At 29.5% G+C, this 21,482-nt stretch overlaps 4 protein-coding genes across 16 annotated transcripts; 2 read left to right on the forward strand and 2 right to left on the reverse strand.

Annotated features, from left to right (window-relative positions):
- Positions 1-185: 185 nt before the first annotated feature.
- LOC126865463 (regulator of MON1-CCZ1 complex) lies at positions 186-4,193 on the reverse strand. 4 transcript variants are annotated; one of them, XM_050617975.1, is made up of 12 exons: positions 4,056-4,193; positions 3,759-3,933; positions 3,086-3,391; positions 2,814-2,988; positions 2,553-2,712; positions 2,359-2,467; positions 2,136-2,289; positions 1,968-2,031; positions 1,623-1,842; positions 1,344-1,513; positions 929-1,204; positions 186-762 (listed from the first exon to the last, which is right to left on the reverse strand). In XM_050617975.1, the coding sequence occupies exons 2-12, from the start codon at positions 3,876-3,878 to the stop codon at positions 501-503; spliced, it is 2,016 nt and encodes a 671-aa protein (XP_050473932.1). In that variant the 5' UTR covers positions 3,879-3,933; positions 4,056-4,193; the 3' UTR covers positions 186-500. The 4 variants fall into 4 exon arrangements, with proteins under 4 accessions (XP_050473932.1, XP_050473933.1, XP_050473931.1 ...); XM_050617976.1 differs by lacking the exon at positions 4,056-4,193 and having other exon boundaries at positions 2,359-2,464; positions 3,759-4,038; XM_050617974.1 differs by lacking the exon at positions 4,056-4,193 and having other exon boundaries at positions 3,759-4,038.
- LOC126865464 (uncharacterized) lies at positions 4,185-6,643 on the forward strand. 5 transcript variants are annotated; one of them, XM_050617982.1, is made up of 4 exons: positions 4,185-4,328; positions 4,524-5,807; positions 5,895-6,132; positions 6,234-6,643. In XM_050617982.1, exons 2-4 carry the CDS (start codon positions 4,603-4,605, stop codon positions 6,495-6,497), a joined length of 1,707 nt encoding a protein of 568 aa, XP_050473939.1. In that variant the 5' UTR covers positions 4,185-4,328; positions 4,524-4,602; the 3' UTR covers positions 6,498-6,643. The 5 variants fall into 5 exon arrangements, with proteins under 5 accessions (XP_050473939.1, XP_050473938.1, XP_050473940.1 ...); XM_050617981.1 differs by having other exon boundaries at positions 4,229-4,372; XM_050617983.1 differs by having other exon boundaries at positions 4,284-4,394.
- Positions 6,644-6,822: 179 nt separating this feature from the next.
- Positions 6,823-11,676, forward strand: LOC126865462 (calcium permeable stress-gated cation channel 1). The gene is made up of 12 exons (XM_050617973.1): positions 6,823-7,317; positions 7,658-7,784; positions 7,910-8,127; positions 8,276-8,552; positions 8,699-8,802; positions 8,884-9,076; positions 9,146-9,260; positions 9,500-9,696; positions 9,769-10,095; positions 10,193-10,468; positions 10,598-10,831; positions 10,917-11,676. The coding sequence occupies exons 1-12, from the start codon at positions 7,292-7,294 to the stop codon at positions 11,118-11,120; spliced, it is 2,298 nt and encodes a 765-aa protein (XP_050473930.1). The 5' UTR covers positions 6,823-7,291; the 3' UTR covers positions 11,121-11,676.
- On the reverse strand, positions 11,444-21,412 carry LOC126865454 (histone-lysine N-methyltransferase NSD2). 6 transcript variants are annotated; one of them, XM_050617946.1, is made up of 14 exons: positions 20,549-21,412; positions 19,934-20,210; positions 19,214-19,614; positions 18,412-19,135; positions 18,163-18,329; positions 17,579-17,897; positions 17,168-17,390; positions 16,890-17,082; positions 16,504-16,768; positions 16,339-16,392; positions 15,952-16,234; positions 15,474-15,694; positions 15,163-15,386; positions 11,444-13,615 (listed from the first exon to the last, which is right to left on the reverse strand). In XM_050617946.1, the coding sequence occupies exons 1-14, from the start codon at positions 20,762-20,764 to the stop codon at positions 13,388-13,390; spliced, it is 3,795 nt and encodes a 1,264-aa protein (XP_050473903.1). In that variant the 5' UTR covers positions 20,765-21,412; the 3' UTR covers positions 11,444-13,387. The 6 variants fall into 6 exon arrangements, with proteins under 6 accessions (XP_050473903.1, XP_050473904.1, XP_050473902.1 ...); XM_050617948.1 differs by adding an exon at positions 14,449-14,523 and having other exon boundaries at positions 13,490-13,615; positions 16,339-16,768; XM_050617947.1 differs by having other exon boundaries at positions 16,339-16,768; positions 20,735-21,412.
- Between the last annotated feature and the right edge of the window lie 70 nt (positions 21,413-21,482).

Consider the following 21,482-nt stretch of genomic DNA (forward strand, 5'->3'; position numbering starts at 1 on the left):
TATAAATTTAACTATGCATATTACGGCAGAAGTGTAGCCGTGAATCGTGTATTGCATATCGTGTTTTGCATTAAAAAGAAAATTATTGTCGTAACGATACAAACAACACCAATTAAAGGACAAATAATCATCACATATCGAAACCAAATGTGTTTGGAAAAAACACGAAATATAAATACGACATGTACAATTTTTTAACAGGCTGTATTAGTTACACAAAAGTTGTTGTAAGTACTACAGATATTATATTCCTAATATAATTATATATCTAAATATAATTAAATACGCGCGGATGTATGTGTGTATGTATAATATATGTACAATACAAAAATATTTTACAAATGAAAATATATAAAATGAATAAATATGAAAACAGCTAAACAACATTCTAATTGTAACACATTATAACTTTTAAATATATAGTTGGTGTTGTTTCATATTACAATAGAATCGAATTGTATTATTATTTAAAGAATACAGTCAGAGAAAAGAGCAAAAGCTCACGATGAAATTGTAGTAACATTGGAATTTGTGTCCGAATTACAACCATTATCGATTCCTTCAAATAAATACTTGTAATGTTGGATGTAAGGCTGATAGCGCTCCCCTTTTGTAAAGCCTGTAGTATTGTATAAATATAAATTACGCTGTTTAAAAAATTTGAAAACCGAATAAAAGAGCGTTGCGTCCTCAGTTGCCTTTGCTGCTTCCAGAAATTTTCTGTCAGACACCTGATCCACCATTCCAACTGATCGAATGTAACTAAAATTAACGAACAAGTGAATAACAAAATGACGAATCGATCTGCAGATCGAGATTTTCGATCGACTAATTTATCTCATAAACTACGTTGTATGTCATTCATGTGCTGTATGCTGTATGTTATCTTATTACGAATACATGTATAACAAAAATGCTTAACATTTACCGTAGCGCTGGTAAAATGTATCCTTTCGATAAAAGAACTTCGATTATTTCTTCATGAGCATTTCCTAAACGTTTCAGCATATCCAGTGCAAGCTGATGAGCAGCTGGATACAGATTCTCTAAAGAGAGCAATAGGCACGCAAGAGGTTTCGAATCGGCAACTACATGATACTGTAGTAACTGGTGAAGTTGGTAGTATGCTTTACGCTGAACTAATGTTGTAATAACTAATTCGTGTAAATAATGCTGTACGGGTATACTGTGTTCCGCCAATGATCTAAAATGAATAACACAGAAAAATTTAGTTATAATATTATTCGCTAAGCGATCAGAAAAACATGCAAATTTTTGCTTTTTAATACGAGAGAGAGAGAGAGAGATGGGGGGGGGGGGGGGGGTGGAAGAGAGAAAAATACCTGATATATTCTAAAAGAACCCATACAATCATTTTTGGTTCAATGGTATTTTCAGGAAATTTCGATAATATATAACTATATACATCACTTTGATCCAGCAGTAATTTATACTTGTAATTTTCTGTTGTCGTGCTTAAGCATTTTGCGTTATTTTGCAATGGAGTACCCATCTGAATAAGCATTATATATAATCAATAGAAATCAGAATAAATTAACTAGTCAACTAAATAAATAAAAAGCAAATAAATAAAGCAAAGAAAAACAAAATTACATAATTACCTGATTTTGTATTTCGTTTTCTAAATAATTCCTATAGACGGAATTTAACTTGTTGAATATGATTGGCATATCCATTAAACTTATAGGCAGCTGCATCATAAAATTTTGTAATACGTGTATCAAAATGTACTTTGTATTTGTCCGTTGCATTAAAAATTCGACGAGCAACACTTTGTCTGTGATAAGTCTCGTCAAAGACTCCAATTTTAATTCAATATACCTATACGTATATATGAAGCACAATCGTCAACAGTATTACAACAAATATTTTTACATTTGGTTTTTACTGTATATATATAGAAGAAAAAAAAAAGGTATTGTGCAACAAAACAGGTCATTACGCACCAGAGGCAACCTAATTTTGCATCAATTATTATGTTTGGTTGAAAGACAACCCAATTTGGCGAATCTGTTGGTAGAACACTACTATTAAGGAAATACATGAAAGATACAGAAACAACAGAAATATTATTTTATATTTCAATGTCTCTATCTCATTTTTGTTAAGGATACATAGTTGGCAAGGCTGATATGTTTCATTTGACAAGGTTGTTCCTGGAACTTTTAAACTATATGGTTTGATTGGTTTTGCTGGTGCCATGCTAGTATGGTGCATTACAGTACCATCGCTTATGCCCGATAACATAATATCAAAAATCATGGAAGTCTACAGAAGCATATGCATATTTATCGTTTCTTATACATTTCATGTTTCAGTGTGCATTGGTTTACTTACTTTTGTGGTTTGATGATGAACAATAATAAGGTTATCTACAACATTAATGGCAAATTTACCACTAACATCGAGTTTCAAGATATGACTTCTTTTGATTGTTGTCATTCTACTTGAAAAACATAAAAGAAGTATAAGATATAACATAACAGATATAAAGTTAACTTTAAATCAATTAATGACTATAAAAGACATACTTATGCACAGTATATATATATACAGAAGCAGCTCCAGTAGAACGATTAGTACCTGGTTGATGACGTAGCAAAATAATGCAAGGTATCCCATATAAAACTGTCAATGCCACATCTCTCTCATAGACGGCTAATTTTCCTGGTTTTGCTGTACCAACTTCCACTAAAATGATTTTAATAGGGACAAATGATTTTATTAGGGTTATTCCTAAACAATGTTAGATTTACCACAATATTTCTTCATATACCAAGTGGGTTCCTTACCCTCGAATTTAGTTAATTTATGAAGATTTCCAGGTGTTACATGCAATGTCTGCATTTGATTTCCCACTGTCCCTGATGATAATAATACTAAATAACTTTGCGGACAAAATACAAACCAATTAACACCTAAACTTAAACATTTCAAAAATCTGACATTGCGTTTTTCAGGATTTACCTAAAATGATTAAATGCCTTTAATTATTGTGTATGTTACTGTAAACACTAATCATAGATTATATACAAATATTTATTTAAATCTTTTTCTCTTTTACTTGAAATAACTCAACACCATAATCAGTAACAAACAATATTTCATTTCCATGTGTCCAAACAAATCCCAATATAGTTGCATTTTTTCCTTTACATGATTGCGAATATTCTATGTTATCTAGTCCAGCTACTGGTGAATAATTTATAAATTCAACTGAAGAATTATTATGTTGCACCGCCAGTATATTCATATCAGGAGAAAATTTGATAGAGATCACTGGACCTTTATCTTCCATTCGGAAACTTAAATTTTGATTTGGTCCTTTAACTAATACACCTGTCACACCTCCAGATCGAACAGCAAATACCTAAATCACAAATAAATTTTATTCACTGACCAAATTTCATTCTAAGATACAATCGATCATAGAAAGATTCTGGCACTGTACAAGAAGAAGGAAAGCTTTTGAGTTATTATTTATTATTGTCTAAATATTTAAAAAAATACTGAAAAAGCGCAAATTTATTCTTTTTCAGTGTATCTTTTAATATTTAGACAATAATAAATAATAGCTCAAAAGTATTTTTCTACTAATAGCAATAGTATAACGTAATACATTGGTTGGTTGGTTCTTGTACATTTACTGAAGATATAGAGCTTAGAAATTAAAATTATACTATGTTCGAATCCTTTTATGACTGGCTGTACATAAACGAAGAAAATCCATTTCTAACCTGTTGTTTTGAATCATCAAAGAAAACGTTTGTCAAACAGCTGACTGATTCAAACCTAATTGGATCTGAAGATAGTTCTAGATAATAATCATCATGAACATCTTGATCAGCGGCTTCCATGTTTTTCAATTGCTCAATTAATTATAATCAATGCTATGTTTAAAGTTTAACAGACCTAAAGGACCACGAGTGATCAATTTATGTACAATGTACATCTGACTCTGACGTCTCTAACTACAGTACACTGTACAGCGTCACTATCACCCACTATATATACGTATAATTATTCATACATACATATTTACAAAGTCCAAACATATTGTTTCGATTAGCAAAATTGAAAATCCTTTTAACGTCTTACAGTGAAGTATATTTTTCGAAGTAGTATCTTCAATTTACTACTACTAAACTACTTCAACTGTTACTACTAAATCGATTATTTAATATTTTTCGAAATGTTGAAAGTTTTATTTTTCTCATTTATTCAAATAGTCTAAAAGTCCTAAAATTTAAATATAAAATATATATACATATGCCACAGTCGTATATACAATCGTAATACATATATAGGTATAATATCAGATAACTTCAGAAGTATCAATGCATTTAAACAGGTTAAATATTGTATTAAATATAGTATGTTTGACGGTAGTTTGAAAATATTCTTCGTTAAAATTAGTTAATAATAGCAATCTTGACTATTATAATAAATATTTCATTTGTTGTAATTAAAAATGTTACACGATTTGTGATGTTTAATTTCAGATAATAAATCTTCACTTTAAAAAAGCTTACAAATCATATAGATTTAATCGACAACAAATACCTGAAGCACATACACACTATGAAAGTAAATAAAAATAAGGGAATTAATGCAATATCACATGGTAGAAATAGCTTCAAACATCAACATAGTTCTCTGAAAGTCAATTTAAGTTGTGCATCGTATCTAACAGATTCTGGTAATGATTCATTTGAACAAATAGATGTTCATTCTGATATAGATAATACAGTTTCTTATGATACTCCATTGAAAAATGTAAGCAAACATAAGCATTCTAAGATAAAAGGGAGTGATAAAAGCATAGATTTAATTGAAATGGATAATATAAATACAGTGAAAATGTCCTTAAATGTTAACACATCTATTGATTGTATAAATGACAATAACATATGTGGAAATAAATATAGATGGGAGAATTGTGAAGAGGAAAAATATGAAAGTTCTGAAAATAAACAAACAGATATGTTTGTAATAGGTTTTGAAACTGTGCAGGAAAATATAAATACTACTTCGTTACAAATGTATACATCACTAGATATTTTAAATAAAGTGCAAAATGATAATAATACAATTGATGATTTTCCTATGAATGCAACAAGGAACAATTTTGATGACGAACATAGCAACATTTATAAGGCACAGGGTCAAAATAATGTAATACTACAAAATAATCATGACAGTGAATATAATGGCATTGTAAGTAATACAATAGCTGTGTCACATAGTAACTCGGAAATGTCTACAATTATCAAAGAATCAACTGGTAAATGTGACATAGAAATAGATCAAAATATGAAATATTCATTGTTTGATAGAAAATCTAAGAGAAAGTTATTACCACTACATGAACGTTCCCAATTATTATCATTTTCGCCAGTAGAGGATAAGGAATACTCACCACCTCCATGCTTAATATTTAAAAAAATACACAAAAAGAAGAAAAGTAAATCTAATAAGACAGTTAATGTCAATAATCCGGAATGTATTGTTAAAAAAAATAATAAAAATCATGATGGGAAAACACAAAAAAGGACAAAGAAAGTAATCAGTAAAAAAATTGTTGTTAAGAAAATTGTTAATGAAGATATTTTAAGGAGATTAAATAAAAATCAAGAGAATCTTAACAAAGTAAAAACAGCAAATGTTTATACTCCAGAAAGAAATTCATCAGATGATTTTCAACTCTTGAAAAATTCACCTATTGTACATTTTACAAAAAAAAAAATGTACAAATTAAATATTGTTACAACTGGTTTATCTAATGAGTATGTGAAATATTCATCCTACATAAGTTATAAGATTACAAATTGTATTTTTTAATTGAATATTTCATTACAATCATCTTATTTTAGAAATAAGGATATAGTTAAAAATGTTGTTAGAACTCTTGGTTCAGCAAAGATTGAATCAAACGTTACGAAAAATACAACACATATTGTGACTACAGGTATACGTACAATAAACTTATTACATGGTATCATACGAGGCTGTTGGTTAGTTACTTTTGAATGGGTTTCAAAATCTTTAGAAAATAAAGCTTGGTTAAATCCAGAAAAATATGAAATAGTGCATTGTTCAAAAGCAGCTTTGGTAAATAAAATATACAATCATAAACATACATGTATACTATATAGTATATGCAAGAATTATTGTATACAATATTATACTTATTTATACTATATAATTTTTAGGAAAATCGTAAAGACAGGCAACTATTTGGAAGATCGTATGTTCCAGAATTATTTGCTGCTTGTGGATATATATATGTTCAAAAAAATACAACACCATCTTGTAATGTATTAAAAAATCTCATAAAAGCTGCTGGTGGTTGTATTACAGAATGTCCAGAAATAGCAAGAATTCTGATTGGTGTAGGTGGTTTAAAAGAAACTTGGATCTTAGATTGCATCACATCAGGTGAATTACAGCCACACAATCAATACAAACGATCATAAATATTCATTTATATAATATTTTAAAAATGATAATAAAAATTTAAATCATATATGTATGCTGCGCGCGCACGTGTATGTGTGTGTAATATTATGTACAAATTGTCATTATTAAAGTCATTATTAATAAATTATTTATTTATATGCTACATACACTACATATCTACACTACATATATAAATTATTTATGTATATCGAAAATAAAACAATTTATATCTACATATATCTATATATAATTATTGTTTCTCAACATTACAATACATAAATATATTAGTACATACAAATTTTGGTATATAGATAAAAAAGGGGACTTAGATTGTAGCTGAAATAATACTTCAGTCAGTCAATAAGAACATATGTATAGAATATGTATAGGATTGTAGACGAATAACTTTAAAAACATTAGGAAGAGAAAAAGAACGAAGTTTTATATTTAATTATGAAAAGTTTATTTTTTCTCTTTTTAATTATTTATTTAACACTTGCTGAAAATGTTTCTTATTTAAGTAGTTCAAATCAAATTTATTGACATTTGAATAATATTGTAATAAAAAAGAACATATCTCCACTAATTAATATAAGCCAATATGAACAAAGGAAAAACTTGATAAAGAGGAAAGTGGGAGTCAAAGTGGGAACATATTATCCATATGTAACCATTGTATTCAGATTAGGTTATGTTAACTTGTATACTTGCTGCTATTCATAACGGAATTAATACAATGTGTCAAATTGACATACATTTATTGATATGCATCTTTGTATTTATTTAATCATATATAAATACATATATATCAATGAATATGGATTACTCACATTTTCAGTAAGTAGTAAAGTATAGTTCCTTATGTATTTCGATTTTATTATTGCTTCTTTGTCATTGCGTAAGTTTATAATTTCAGTTGTTACTTGGGAGGTATTTAACCCTTTAACATCATTGTCTATGACACAGAGATAATATGTATATATACAATACATATGCACACAATTATTTACTATTGAATGATATAATTATTTTATTTTCGCAAATTTAGATTTGTATGTTCTATGTAGAAATTTCATTATGGAAAATGTATTTGTTATATATCTAATTGGATTCCCGCCTAAAATTAAACATTTACGAACAAATTTCATGTAAGAGATTATTATTGTTTAAATTACAGCTCAACTTTACGTGAAACTCCATCCTCAGAAACATGCATTCCAATCCCAAGGCACAATACAACGATAATAACAGATGTTTATGCAGGCATTCCTGAAAATTTATTGTTGAATTTTTTTGGATTTTTGGTAAAAATTGTTTTTGAAGAATTATATTGCTATAAATTACATAAGTTTTTAGATATAGATAATATATTTTATATGTATTATATTTGTTTAATATTCTCGTTTAATATTATGATGTATCTTGACAGTTCCTTGTTATCTTGTTTGGTCTATTACGTAAAAAAGCATGGAACTATGGACGTCTTGCATTATTAAATAAAACTGATGAACGATGGATGGAATTATTTTATGGAGATAACGAGGGTAGAGATACAGAAGCACTGTGCATAGAAACTTCTGTTAATTCTCAACTTTCACAAGTTGATAGAGGTTTCTTATCATGGATTGTTACTGCGTTCAAAGTTACGTAAGTATAATAAACATATTAATTTCTTATTTAATAATTTGCTGCATATTTATTAAATATGTAACAATTGAATAATTTAATCTAATGTTGATGTGTTAGCAAACAATTTAGTGAAACTTTAAATAATGTTTTATAATTTCGATCTTAGAGATGAGGAACTATTAAAGCGAGCCGGACCAGATGGTTTACTGTATATTTCATTTGAACGTCATTTGATCATCTTAACATGCTTAATGGTTATTGTATCGTTATGTATTGCTTTACCAATTAACTTTCATGGTAATATGCAAGGTGATGATGCAACATTTGGTCACACAACAATATCAAACTTGGACCCAATGTCTACATGGGTTTGGGTGCATACAATTTTAATTTTATCCTATTTACCAATTGGTGGATACGTCATGAAACATTTTTTGAAGAAGGTATGTTCCATTAATTAAACATAGATAAAGTTAAGTTATAAAACTATCATTAAAGCTTGAAGTTTGATTGAAATAATAACAATGACAAAAGATGCAATGAAAATACATAAAAAATGATAAAGCTATAAAAGATACCTACTATATAGGTACGAGATTCTAAACATGGTGGTGAATTGGCAGCTAGGACATTATTAATTACAGAAATACCAAAACAACAGTGTGATGTACAAAGTCTTATTGATTATTTCAAGTATGCAAATTTATGTTTACAAACATAGTAACATTTATTATTTTCTTTATTCTACTTTCCTCATATTATGGTTCTCTGTAGACAAGTATTTCCCACATTAACAGTGGAAGATGTCACATTGGCTTATGATATCAGACAGCTTTCTGCATTAAATGTAGAAAAAGATTGTGCTGAACAGGCACGTTTATACTGTGAAAACTATGCAAGAAGAAGGGAGCCATTGAAAATGTATCCATATCCATGTGGCCAAGTGATAGGTTGTTGTTGTAAAAATGTATGTAATTTTTTCAGAAAATTATTGCAACCGTTACAGTATAAAACCTATCCATATTCTTTTATGTAGCAAGTTGATGCTCAAGAATTTTATACAAATGAAGAAATGCGATTGACTGCATTAGTCGAAGAAGAGAAAAAAGTGGCACTAAGCAGGCCTCTTGGAGTAGCTTTCGTAACTTTAGGTAAGTTACTACTTTATTATAATTTCTTATATTAGGGAGTTATTAGGGAGTATACTGTCACCAATTTACAATAATATTATGTTAAGTTTTATTTATAAGCAACTATAATAATCAATTCTAAATTATTACATGAATTATTATATAAATTATTCAAACAGTAAACGTACACATTAGCAATAATTATATTAAATAATTATATAATATAATTAAATAATCATAACAATAATTATAACAATAAGGTACATCTGGTGCAGCTAAGGCTATGCGGAAGTACTTATGTTCTTTGCCAAGTACGAAATGGGTTGTGGATTATGCACCTATGCCATCTGATATCTTCTGGGAAAATTTAAGTATACCAAGGCCATGTTGGTATCTGAATGCTGTTTTAATAAATTTTTCACTGGGCATTGTATTATTTTTTCTTACTACACCAGCTGTAAGATATTTGTAGTTAAAGTAGTTATGATGAAATAGTGAAAATAAGTTGAAACATATTTTATTTTTTCAGGTAATAGTAACCGCTTTAAACAAACTACCAATCACAGGAGAAATTATGAATCTGAGTCCAATAGTTTCATCTTTTCTTCCAACTGTATTGTTAGTTAGCGTGGCTGCTTTAATGCCAGTATTAGTAGCAAGAAGTGAATCATTAGTCAGACATTGGACTAGAAGCAGCCTAAATCGAGCAGTAATGACAAAGACATTACTTCTTTTATTACTGATGGTTCTTATATTACCTAGCTTAGGTCTAACCAGTGCACAAGCGTTTTTAGAGTGGACGGTAAACGCAGCAAATGACACAGGACGATGGGACTGTGTGTTTTTACCTGATCAGGTACCTAGTACAATGAAATTAATGAAATATAATCTATTTTACAATTACAACACAAGTATAATCTATGCAAACGTGTAAAATCGTTATGTTTTTCTAGGGTGCTTTATTTGTAAATTACGTAATTACTGCAGCTTTACTTGGAAGTGGATTGGAGTTAGTCAGGTTTCCCGAACTAGCTTTATATACCTTCAGATTGTGTATAGCACGTAGTAGAGCTGAAAGAATACATGTTAGAAAGGCAGTATTATGGGAATTTCCCCTAGGTGCTCATTATGCCTGGTTACTCTTAGTCTTTACTATGACAACAGTGTATAGTTTGGCCTGTCCATTAATTACACCCTTTGGACTGTTATATCTTGTAGTAAAACATTTGGTATGATATTTGAATATTTTATGTTAGTAATATATAAGTAATATATAAGAATAATATATAAAAATTGAATGAACTGAATTAATTATTGAAAATATGTTGTGTTCATAATAATAAAATTATGTATTCTAGGTGGATAGACATAACTTATGTTTTGCCTATGGACCAAGCATAGGCGGTGGTCAATTAGCGGGTGCGGCAGCAAGTGCTACTGGAGCCGCACCGATTTTGGCACAAGCTGCACTATTAGCTCTAGGTTTGGTAAGGAGAGGTTTATCACCATTAGCTGCGGTACAACTCAGTGGTCTTGCTGCGAGTATTTTAGGTCTTGTTACTGGTGCTACTTTATCCACATCAAAATTTAAAGTACAGTTGTATTTTTTGATATATTGAGCGCAATTGGCCTTATTGTATTTAAAAATATCTAAATAATTGAAAACAATGTTTATAGGCACAAATGCAAAAAAGAGATCTATCAGCTGGTCAGAATTTCATTGCACCCGTATTACGAAAGAAACAAACATCATTAGAAGAAACTATATCCATCGGTACAAATTCTGATCTCAGTCCACCAAGCTTAAGGAGCACTAGTGCTTCTTCAATACAAGATAGTCCGAAACTTTATCAAGACTATGGTAAAGAATCACAAGCTTGATAACTTTTGGATTACAATATTGGATATTAGCCGTGTAAGCGATGTATTAAAACAATTTAATGAAAGCACAGTGGTCGAATTGATTATTGAAACATTATGTCGTTTGTCGTATCACTAAATACGACAATAATATGTTTTTGAAAAAGGAAACGAATTTATTCTTAACAAGTAGAAAGAATCTTTTAAAGTTAAAGTTATAAAACAAGTTTATAAATGTAATTTTTCACTTTAAAAGCCCATAAAAATGTTAATATGTGATCATCCGCTATAAGAAAAGAAGCATTTAGTACTGTTTCATTTGCATATAGTAATTACAAACAAAGTAAACGTTAATTGTTATATTTTAGTAATGATGCAAAAAATAACGATAATAATAATAAAAATAATAATCGGTATTATTTATCTGGTTCGTTTTGTTTTCTTCTTTCAATAAGATATTTTTGATCATACACATTCTTCATAAACAATTGTTAATTGTTAATAACATCTATATGTTTATAATTTTAAACTTTGTGTATGGTCATCAGAGTCCAATAAAGTTTTATAACAGTTTTAAGTATTCACTTCAATGAAACAAAAAATGTCATGAGTATTTATACATAGAGAGATAAAAAGTACGCGAGTTATATGTTATCGCTTATATTACACCGTATGTTACTGTGTAAGTGGATGTAATATGGAATTAGAAAAGGAACGTTGCACAGAGGTCCCTTTTATCCTTGTTTGATCATGCATGCACACTGACGCCGTTTGTTAATCGGTGTTACACTTACATATATATTTACTGTACGTATATTTACGCGTGTGCATCCGTATTACAGAATGACATAAGTGACCTCTATGCAGCGTTCTCTTCCTATTCTTATGTCGCCTTTTCAGCTCATGCATCTTTTCATTCATGCATTCTATATTTACATCTATATGGTATTATCAGGTATTATATTACGCTCACCCCACAAGAAAGGTATTCTTTTCTTTTCTCTTCTTTTATTTTTCATTGATTATGTACTTATACTTATCGTTATCAAAATTTAAAAATACGTTATAAATTCGGAAATAATTGGAACTACTATTTGTATTGCAAAAAAACTGTTTTGTATCTAATAATCTTTTGTAGTTTCTTCTAACAGTGTGCTTATTTAATGTATATACAATTTAAAATACATAAAAACGCTATTAACAAACTTATATTGAATTCTCTGAATATACAATTAGAGATTTAATTGAAATTTTATAATGTATATTTTTTCTAATATATATTATAAAATTTTAACTGAATCAAATCGAACTGAATTAAAGAGGCACAAGAATTTCAATTCAATAAGATGGTTTAAACGTGTGAAATAAATTAATTAAGAACGCGGAATTTGCGGAACATTATGGAATATACGGTAAAGATATCACAACTACTATTTTGTAATAGCAAATATCTTTGAAAATAACATTGTGTAATACAAACTTCCAAAAATTCACAAGGCAGTGTGATGACAGTTGTCATCAGTTAATTTAACAAATATAATGACTATTTTATGGATACGATGACGTAACGGATAAACATTTAAAACTACGATGTAAAAAGGATTAAAAGAAAATTTTTAACTAATGTGTACATATATCTTACAAAATAGACATTATGGGACCTCAAAAACTTATTTACACTTACATTGAAATTATATATATAATATATATATAATTCAAAATATTGAATTAGTATATATAATTATAGATATTTAATTGTATATCAAAACAAAATTAAGAAATATAATATGTATATGCACGAACTTTAATTCTACTTTTAATTCTATGCTATTTTACTTGTAAATTAAGAAAAGCATTCCATGTCAACCCGATTAGATGAATGCGTGTACGTATGTCGCGTATGCACGAGCGTGCGTGCATATACATATATGTATACGCATAAGGTTCATAAATGCAATGTATAGACATATATATGCAGAAAGCTTATTAACTTACGTAATGTAGGTGTATATAGAAAAATTATCATATTAAGAATAAGGGGTTCATTGTTTCGCTAGCAGAATTGGAATTTATTAAAATTTGTTATTCAACTGATCCCTTTGACATGGAATGGGTGTTTTACAAACAATGTTTACATATAATTACAAATACTACTAACTCATATTGACGCCCGCAGTTGTATCGCATTTCTTATTACATAATTTGTGATTTATTAATCGTGAAGATTTGAAACTATGCACATTAAAATATATTTCGTCGTTCGATCCTAATCAATGAGGATAAATGGTTCATTCAAATAAACTGCCACCGATTATAGCCTCCAATTGACTAGATGTAAGATTACTAAATTTTTCTACCTGATCTTTTTCTCCTTTCAATCTTAAAGATAATCGGTGCAATTCTTTTCTTTTCATACTTTTCGAGCTGTATTCACAAGGCATAAAATTAGTAGACTGCATCGCTTCTTCATCATCTTCTTTTTGAGATTCTTCACTTTCCTCACTACTTGGATGAACCTATAAATCATATTTTGTTCTATGTTTTTCATAAAAAGAAACTATGTATTTTAACAATATGCAATCTATTGGACAAAATGAATTATTCCTATGATTTTCGAAAAACGACACTACTTTGATCAGTATTGATCAATACTTTTGAAGCATGATATTTAAATATAACTTAGAAAATTGACCTAAAGGGTAACACACTGTAAATGATCGAGAAAATCAATTTTTGATTCTTGAATTTTTTCCAATGCTTTCCTACATAATTTAACAGACGTAACTTTTTAATTTCTAATTTTTTTTTATTTTTTGTTTTATTTTGTATTCACCATATGGCGTACTCTAGCTATGGAAGAATTACCAATTTTGTCATAGCTAGCAAAACATCTTGAAGAATAACTTATTTATTAAAAACGAACGTGGGTGAAATTGGTTCAAAATATTCTATTATACTCCTTAGTATGTACATGTTAATCATAATAAGCAATAAATTGACTTCTTTATATTTTTTACTTGAAAAAAATTAAATCTTCTAAAAATATTCCTATTCTGACTATTACAGTGTCTTCCCTCCTTAAGCTCAAAACTAACTGCGTGTCTTAAAGTGCTACAAGTAAAGTAAATGCTTACAATATAAGTTATGTGTAGTATGATGGTATTTAAATGTCTGTTACGCTCAAAAGAAATTTACTCACTAATTAATATTTTAAATTTCATAAGTAATTAAGAACAAAGATAATTGAACTACTTATTACAAGCTATTTGTTAATTACAAGATAGTTCTTTCTTATTGTGATACAATGGATCAGACGTCTGAAGAGATAATACCAAAAATATGCACTCACTTGAACGTATAAACTTAAACAGAACATGTTTGTTTGCTACTACTTCTCACTACTGCCAATGTCAGGGAGAGGATGCTGGGAACAGTGAAAAACAATTAAAAAAAAGAAAAAAAAAGAACAAGAAAGGTTAATTGTTGTTAATCTTTTTCTTTCTACTTTTGGAATTATCTTACTAGTAAATGTTACATGAATAAAACAAATGTATTTACTTGCACAAAATTCCAAAGCAAATTAACTATGTAAATACTTTCGACATAACTTTTTGTGTACAGATAGAAATATTAATGAAATTGAAAATAATAATTGACATTTTTGCAAACATGAAATATTATATCTCTACAGAAAAGATTCCGTAAGTACGAATTAGGGAGATAGAAATATAATATACATGATATTAATTAAGATAGAAGTATTGGAAGACAAAGAATTTGTCATAGGTCTATAACTGTTCGATCAGATTGGCAATGAACATTTTTCATCCCTTGAGAAAACGCATTACACTCTACGTACAACATTTTCTTCTCATGCTTACCACCACCAATTGTCAACTATATTTGCCTACTTTTTGTTATATAAATAACACAAACGAACGAGAATTATAACAACGGTTGAAACGTAAGATATTCTTGGATGAAAGTTTAAAATGCATAGAAGAATGCTCATTTTCATCGACAATTTACAACAATGAATATATCTTTTAAGACTTTACTTTACCTCTATTATGGAAACTCTTGGTGATGGTTCACGCGGTATTGATTTTTCCATTATGATCAATGGACTATTGGAACCTGTAGAAGAATGTTCTTTGTCTGTTTCAGTATCATTATCCGAATAATCTTTTTCATCCTCAGCAGATCTTTGCATATCCATACTTTCATGCAACTTACAGACAAAACCAGCTTTTTCACTATACTCGAATAAATTCCCATCCAGATGTACTATTGATAAATGTGATTAATTTTACAGTAAATGCAATAATACTGATAAACAATAAACTTAACAATTATATTGAAAAAATCATTTACCTTGACAAAAAGCAGCACTACAAAACGAACAATGTGCAGATGTTCTACGACGACACTCTGCACAATGATGCCAAGGACAACTGAATCTCGAATCTGTATCATCAATGATCACGCAAGATTTATGATACTTTTTATTGCATGTCTTTTGATCGCAAACGACAAACTCTGTCAACTTTTCAATTTCCTGCCCACAACTCCAACACAGTACATGCTTCCTCAACCTAATTATTTTATAGTCATTATTACAAATTATTACACATTATTTGTATGTTAAAATAATGAATTATTAGAAGAAAAAATGATTGATCCAAGATATTAGATAAGAATATAATATTAGAGATACAAAAAAATAAAAAATACTGATCTGTTTCTTCTAGACATATTTGCTACATACGATACTGCAAAACTATACAATATTCCACCATTTCTATTAGACAAATTAGTATACGATATGTGCATTTTATGTGTCATCATTTACCTTTTTTGACGTTTCATTTTATCGATTTTATCAAATTTTTTCTGTTGAATTCCTGTTGTTGAAGGCGTAGTTACTTGTGGTTTCTGTACCTTTAAACCTATAAAACCACTACAATTTGGCGCTCCACAGAGGCAGGGCTTTCGAGTTTCTCCATCACAAGCTAAATTATAATTAAAGGTCAATTCTTCGCCGCACTCGATATCGCATAATGCAAACAGACCTATACGCGTATCTCCATTAACCGTCCATTTTTGCGTTTCGCAATTTGGTGAACACGAATGATCTACGATTGAACACGATTGATCACGTTTCAAGAATAGGATTTTGAAATAAATGACGATTTATTTATTTTTGGTCTTCACTTATTAAGAAATAAGAAATACTTACTCATAAACCGACTTAAATTGCCTTTTGGTTCAGCGTCGATCATTCTATTATTATCTATAGTTAAAAAATAAAAATTCTCGTTCTTTAATTCCTTCTTCCTATGTAGTCTTCGTTTGTATTCAGCTTCATCTATAACTTCACCTACATATTCTATAACAAACTGACCAGCTTTAATATGTTCTAAACTTCTAAGACCCCAACCACGTCCTACGGTATGAAATGGTTCCATAGCTGGATATTGTCTTTGTACAAATGCTTGATTTTTACATTTGGCACCAGCTGGGCAAATACCAGGGCTACATTCAACTAATAATATTCGATTAAGACAATCTGTGCCTGGAGCACATGGATTTTCCCATTCTGCATCACAATCGCATGCAACGATGCTTTCAACCTCTGCTGGCTTTACGTTGCCAACTGGTTTATTCATCTAGAAATAGATATAAGTCATAGATTTATACATTATATCTGTACTAGTGTTAGTGTATAGTGTATATTCATGTACTAGTGTTTACATATGCACAAAGTACGCCTGAGTACACGTGAAATACCTTTAATTTGACATAATGTGGAGGTTTCAATCCTCTTGGTCCATGGTCTTTAGCTGCAGCTCTTTCGATCTTTAAACGCTGATGAATCTCATTGGCTTCTTCTAATGCTTTACGATAAGTATCATCCCTATTTTTTTTCCCAATTGGTGGTTTTATGTTTGCATCACCATCTTGATAAAGAAAAGCGCGTCCTCTATAAATAAAAAGACAACTACCATTGTTAAATATCTTTCTTCATATTTAATCTAATTCAAACAATAATTAAGTATATTACTTACCTATGAATCCAATGATAATTATTTGATCCTAAAAACATTACGCAAAATTTACCAGGACTGTGAGGTATGGCTTCTATGTTTTCAGGAATTTCATGAGGATAACAAATACGAGATGGCCACCAACGGTAATTACCAAGTTTAACCCATACAACTTCTCCATACAAAGGCAATCTGCCTGTTTCACAATCTTCACAAATAAATGCACCATCCGGAGCATCAATACCTAAAATCATCATTAAATATAAAATCCATTTGTTATTATTCTTTTAACTCAATTATTCTTTTAACTATTTTCACTATCTCACTCTACTAATATCAATATTTACATACAATAATTATATACATATCTGCGACTTGCTATCAATAATATTACTATTCTGTAACTATTGTATTCGCTTTAAAAATAGTTACCTAAACATTCCAAATGAAATGACGTTGGACATGTATCACAACAGATAAGACTTCCGCCTCTTGTACATAAAAAGCACCATGCCGCGTTTACTGGAGGTTGTGGGGCTTGGTAATGCTTCGGACAAACTATTTGGCTACCAGTTAAAATTACCGAACCAGCAGGTAAACAAGACGTAGATGTATGGTAGGACGAAGGACAACGAACGCATCGTGCTAATTTCTCGTTTGGAGCTCTCGAATGACTATCCTGAGGATTGTCTGAACTGCATGTATGACATACATGATATGGGCAAGTTAAGCGGCCTCCTTGCCAATGAGACTAATGAGAAAATAAAATAAGTAATATATTTACAAGTAATATATAATAACGTTATATATGATGTTAAATATCTGTTATTGAACATTAGGCTATCATTACAGTAGATGCGTATTCTGATGAATGAAACTTCTGAAGACGAGAGAAAAATGTATACGCTCATAAGAATCTATATATGTATATATACATACATATATATTTGATTGCTGTGTCATACTAAGTTTGTCCGTATGACAGTTCGTCAGAACACGCATTCACTATAATCTACCTGTGGCCACGATTTCAAGCAAGACGAATGATAATGTTTTCCACAAGCTAACACAGAACATCTTATTCTATCTCCTTCTCTTTCGTTACATATGAAACAAGCAGGTGCTACACCTGATAAGCAATCGATACATTTAAAGAACTCGTCCTCTTGCTCTTCTGATTTACCTGAAATTAAGAATAATATTCAGTTTGAGTAAATGTTAACATCATGCAAAATATCAAAGGTGTAATTGACAATTCGCTGTACCATTATTCTCATCATTATCAGTATTGCTTTGTTTAATCTCATTTATATCATTGAGAATTTTATCATCCATTATATTCTCATCAACAGAATGCTCTGGACTAGATTCTCCTGGTTTCACACAAGAAAGGTGAAAATATGAATAACAAGGACCTTTACACCTAGTTAATTTCCCAGTTTTTTCACATATTTGACAAACTTTCTCTTGCTTTGTTCCTTTGAAAAGATTATAAGGTCTATTTCTTTTCGTTTCTGAAACACTTATCTCTTCCTTTTCAACTTTAATTCTTGATCTTTTATTATCTTTAGCACTTCCATTCATTTCTAATAATAAGTCGTCTTCGTTGTTTAATGAATTTTCTTTTGTATGAGCACTAGTAGTGTCTGATGTTACATATGATCGATATTTTTTGCGAAAAGAAGAATTCATGTTATCCCAAGTCTTTTTTAAATATTTCCTAATATCGTGTTCCGACGCATCCGGATATTCGTCTTCTAACATATCTCGATTCCGTTCGTAATAAACTTCAAAGACACCATCTACATCCTCTTCAGTACGAAATTCTACCTTTTGCACAAGAGAGATTTCATCATTGGAATCTCTTTGACTTAAGGGAGATAACGGAGGAGTATCTGAATTAAGTTTCGAATGATTTTTACCATTCTCAATGTATTTAAGCATTTTTTGTTTAGTTCCATCTGTTTTCTCTTTATCTACTTCATATACCTGCGGAATTATTCAATATAAATATTTGTGAAACTATAATATTAATAATATGTAATTGTTTCATTCACATATGCATACATTATCTTGCCTAGCACGTTTAAAATCAGGACCATTTGAATCACTTGAGTTTTTTCTTTTATTAGCTTTATCCTTTTCCTCTGATATTTTAGATGACTTATTTCTTATACTTTTTTCCTTTGGTTTAAAAACATGTGCTCTATCATCATTACTCATTGATTCAACTTCCATAGCTTCTTCGATCGCACTTTCCCATTTTGACTTTATACCAGGCTTAACAATAAATGCTGCGGCATATTTAGCATCTCTCTTCTTTACTTCTGCAGTTATTGATTCTGATAATTTTTTAAAGTCTGCAAGATTTGTAAATGGAATCATAGAGTTTGATGAAACCCAACTGTGACGTCCTTTATCGCCAAAGTATTGGACATGTATCATTAGCGTTTGTGATCTGGCAGTAGCTGGTCAAACAAATATACGTATATACATATATATATATATATATAAATATATTTCACATGAATTGTACCAGTTACCATAAAATTGCTACATTTAAAATACTAACAAAGACAATTTAAAGAAAAAATATTTTTTTGTAGGTAACTTGTTACAAATAATACATAGATGCTTTTTAGAAAATGATAATGCTCAATATTTAATTAAAGATTATATTCAAATGATAGAGAAGAACATAAAACAAAATAAGATACTATTGAGCAAAACATATGTTTATAAGCAATCTTTTTAATTATTCTAATAAATTTGTAAACGAAAACTTACCTTTTAATCTATGATATATCATTAGAACCGGATCAAGTGTTATAACACAAGGCCAAAAAGGAAAATTACCAACTCTGGCCCATGCTAATTGACCTAATATCCAATTACACTGTATAGGAGAATCAACCAATTTTGGAGTAGTATCCTCCATAATACTTAAATTAGTAGAAGAATCACTTGTATCATCCATATCGTTAACTGTATTATTTTCATCTGTACTATCGTTACTATTATCTGGTGAATTTTGATATTTACGATTCCTTGGCATTTTAGAATTCTACAAGTTACATATATTAATGTTATATCATATGCTACTAAATACATATATACATATTTCTATTAATATATTTGATTAAAAGAAATATGATGGCAATTAAAAAAGAAAACAATTAATGTACATAACTATATAAGATTATAAATATGCATACATTTATTTATTATATGGTATAATAAACAATAATTGTTTATTATACCATAAAATAAATAAATACACATACGAATAAGAATTATACAGTAAAACATTAATGAAAGCTACATATAGTACCATAGTTTGTTAAGAATAGTATTGATCTTTAATCAGAAAGATTGTAATTGATCTTAAGAGGCATAACATGCCTTTGAGGAAGTGGCAACCTCATTCTTAGGAGACTTGGGTTTTATTGTTCTGCCATACCGACTTCTACCAGGTGAAGTTTTACTAAAATTGATACTGAAGTCCTTTGGGTCATTTTTAAAGTTACTGCAGGTTGTTCCCAAATTTCTGTCCAATTCGCCAAATCTTGATTCAATTGTTATGCCCACCTTGCTATTTACTCTGTTGATAGTATTCATTGTTTTCCAACTAATTTAGCATCTTCGTCTATCGAAGGAGACAGTAATTCGGTGACATGAAACCTCATATACCTCTTCAGCGTTTTACACAATATAAACTTTAGAACTTGTGTATAAAGGGCTCATGTACAGAAAACAATTTTCATTATCGCTGAAAATAGCTGCGATGGCCGATTTTCAAGCGGTACTTTATTTCTTACAGAAACGACACTTATTTTTTATCAGTCCACAGAAATCAACGCATATTATGCGCAAACTTTTAAAAAAATTTATTAGGTGTTCCATAAACAATTTCTTATCTTAATGTTAACAAATTGTAACTGAATCCTGCGGGTCTCTAAATAGGGACAGACGCGTTTCCCGCGATTTTAGATGATTCTCATAACCATGTTTAGTTTAATTTTTCACTATACGTAGCGTTTGGTGATTTTTCTTTTATGGGTTACTTCAGTTTCCAATTGTGTAAAAACTCATATCAACTTATACATACGTATACTTGTATCGTTGTATGTTACGTTTCACGTTACTTGTTACGGACCTAATAATGAATATTTTGTTAATGCTCTATGAAGTACTGATTAAATCATATATTTATATCTATATTTTAAATTAGAAACTACGTGAAAATTTGTTATTGAATCAAATCATAATGACATCTGTAAATATGTATGTATACACGCATACATATATTTATATATATGCATTTAACTTCATTGAA

The sequence above is a fragment of the Bombus huntii genome, chromosome 5 (assembly GCF_024542735.1).
Source record: "Bombus huntii isolate Logan2020A chromosome 5, iyBomHunt1.1, whole genome shotgun sequence".
Taxonomy (NCBI): Eukaryota; Metazoa; Arthropoda; class Insecta; order Hymenoptera; family Apidae; genus Bombus; species Bombus huntii.

Bases quoted from the DNA above. Each gene is read 5' to 3' on its own strand.
- LOC126865463 (XM_050617975.1), bottom strand. From the start codon at position 3,878: ATGGAAGCCGCTGATCAAGATGTTCATGATGATTATTATCTAGAACTA. The intron at 2,989-3,085 runs GTAAAAGAGAAA...TAATCATTTTAG, and splicing joins ATGGTGTTGAGTTATTTCAA to GTAAATCCTGAAAAACGCAA. The intron at 2,032-2,135 runs GTATCCTTAACA...TTCTACCAACAG, and splicing joins ATATCAGCCTTGCCAACTAT to ATTCGCCAAATTGGGTTGTC.
- LOC126865464 (XM_050617982.1), top strand. From the start codon at position 4,603: ATGAAAGTAAATAAAAATAAGGGAATTAATGCAATATCACATGGTAGA. The intron at 5,808-5,894 runs GTATGTGAAATA...ATCTTATTTTAG, and splicing joins ACAACTGGTTTATCTAATGA to AAATAAGGATATAGTTAAAA. The intron at 6,133-6,233 runs GTAAATAAAATA...TATAATTTTTAG, and splicing joins ATTGTTCAAAAGCAGCTTTG to GAAAATCGTAAAGACAGGCA.
- LOC126865462 (XM_050617973.1), top strand. From the start codon at position 7,292: ATGAATATGGATTACTCACATTTTCA. The intron at 7,785-7,909 runs GTAAAAATTGTT...GTATCTTGACAG, and splicing joins TGAATTTTTTTGGATTTTTG to TTCCTTGTTATCTTGTTTGG. The intron at 9,077-9,145 runs GTATGTAATTTT...TCTTTTATGTAG, and splicing joins TAGGTTGTTGTTGTAAAAAT to CAAGTTGATGCTCAAGAATT.
- LOC126865454 (XM_050617944.1), bottom strand. From the start codon at position 20,764: ATGAATACTATCAACAGAGTAAATAGCAAGGTGGGCATAACAATTGAA. The intron at 20,211-20,548 runs GCATGTTATGCC...TGTAACTTGTAG, and splicing joins AGGTTGCCACTTCCTCAAAG to AATTCTAAAATGCCAAGGAA. The intron at 17,391-17,578 runs GTAACTATTTTT...TGATGATTTTAG, and splicing joins ATTTCATTTGGAATGTTTAG to GTATTGATGCTCCGGATGGT.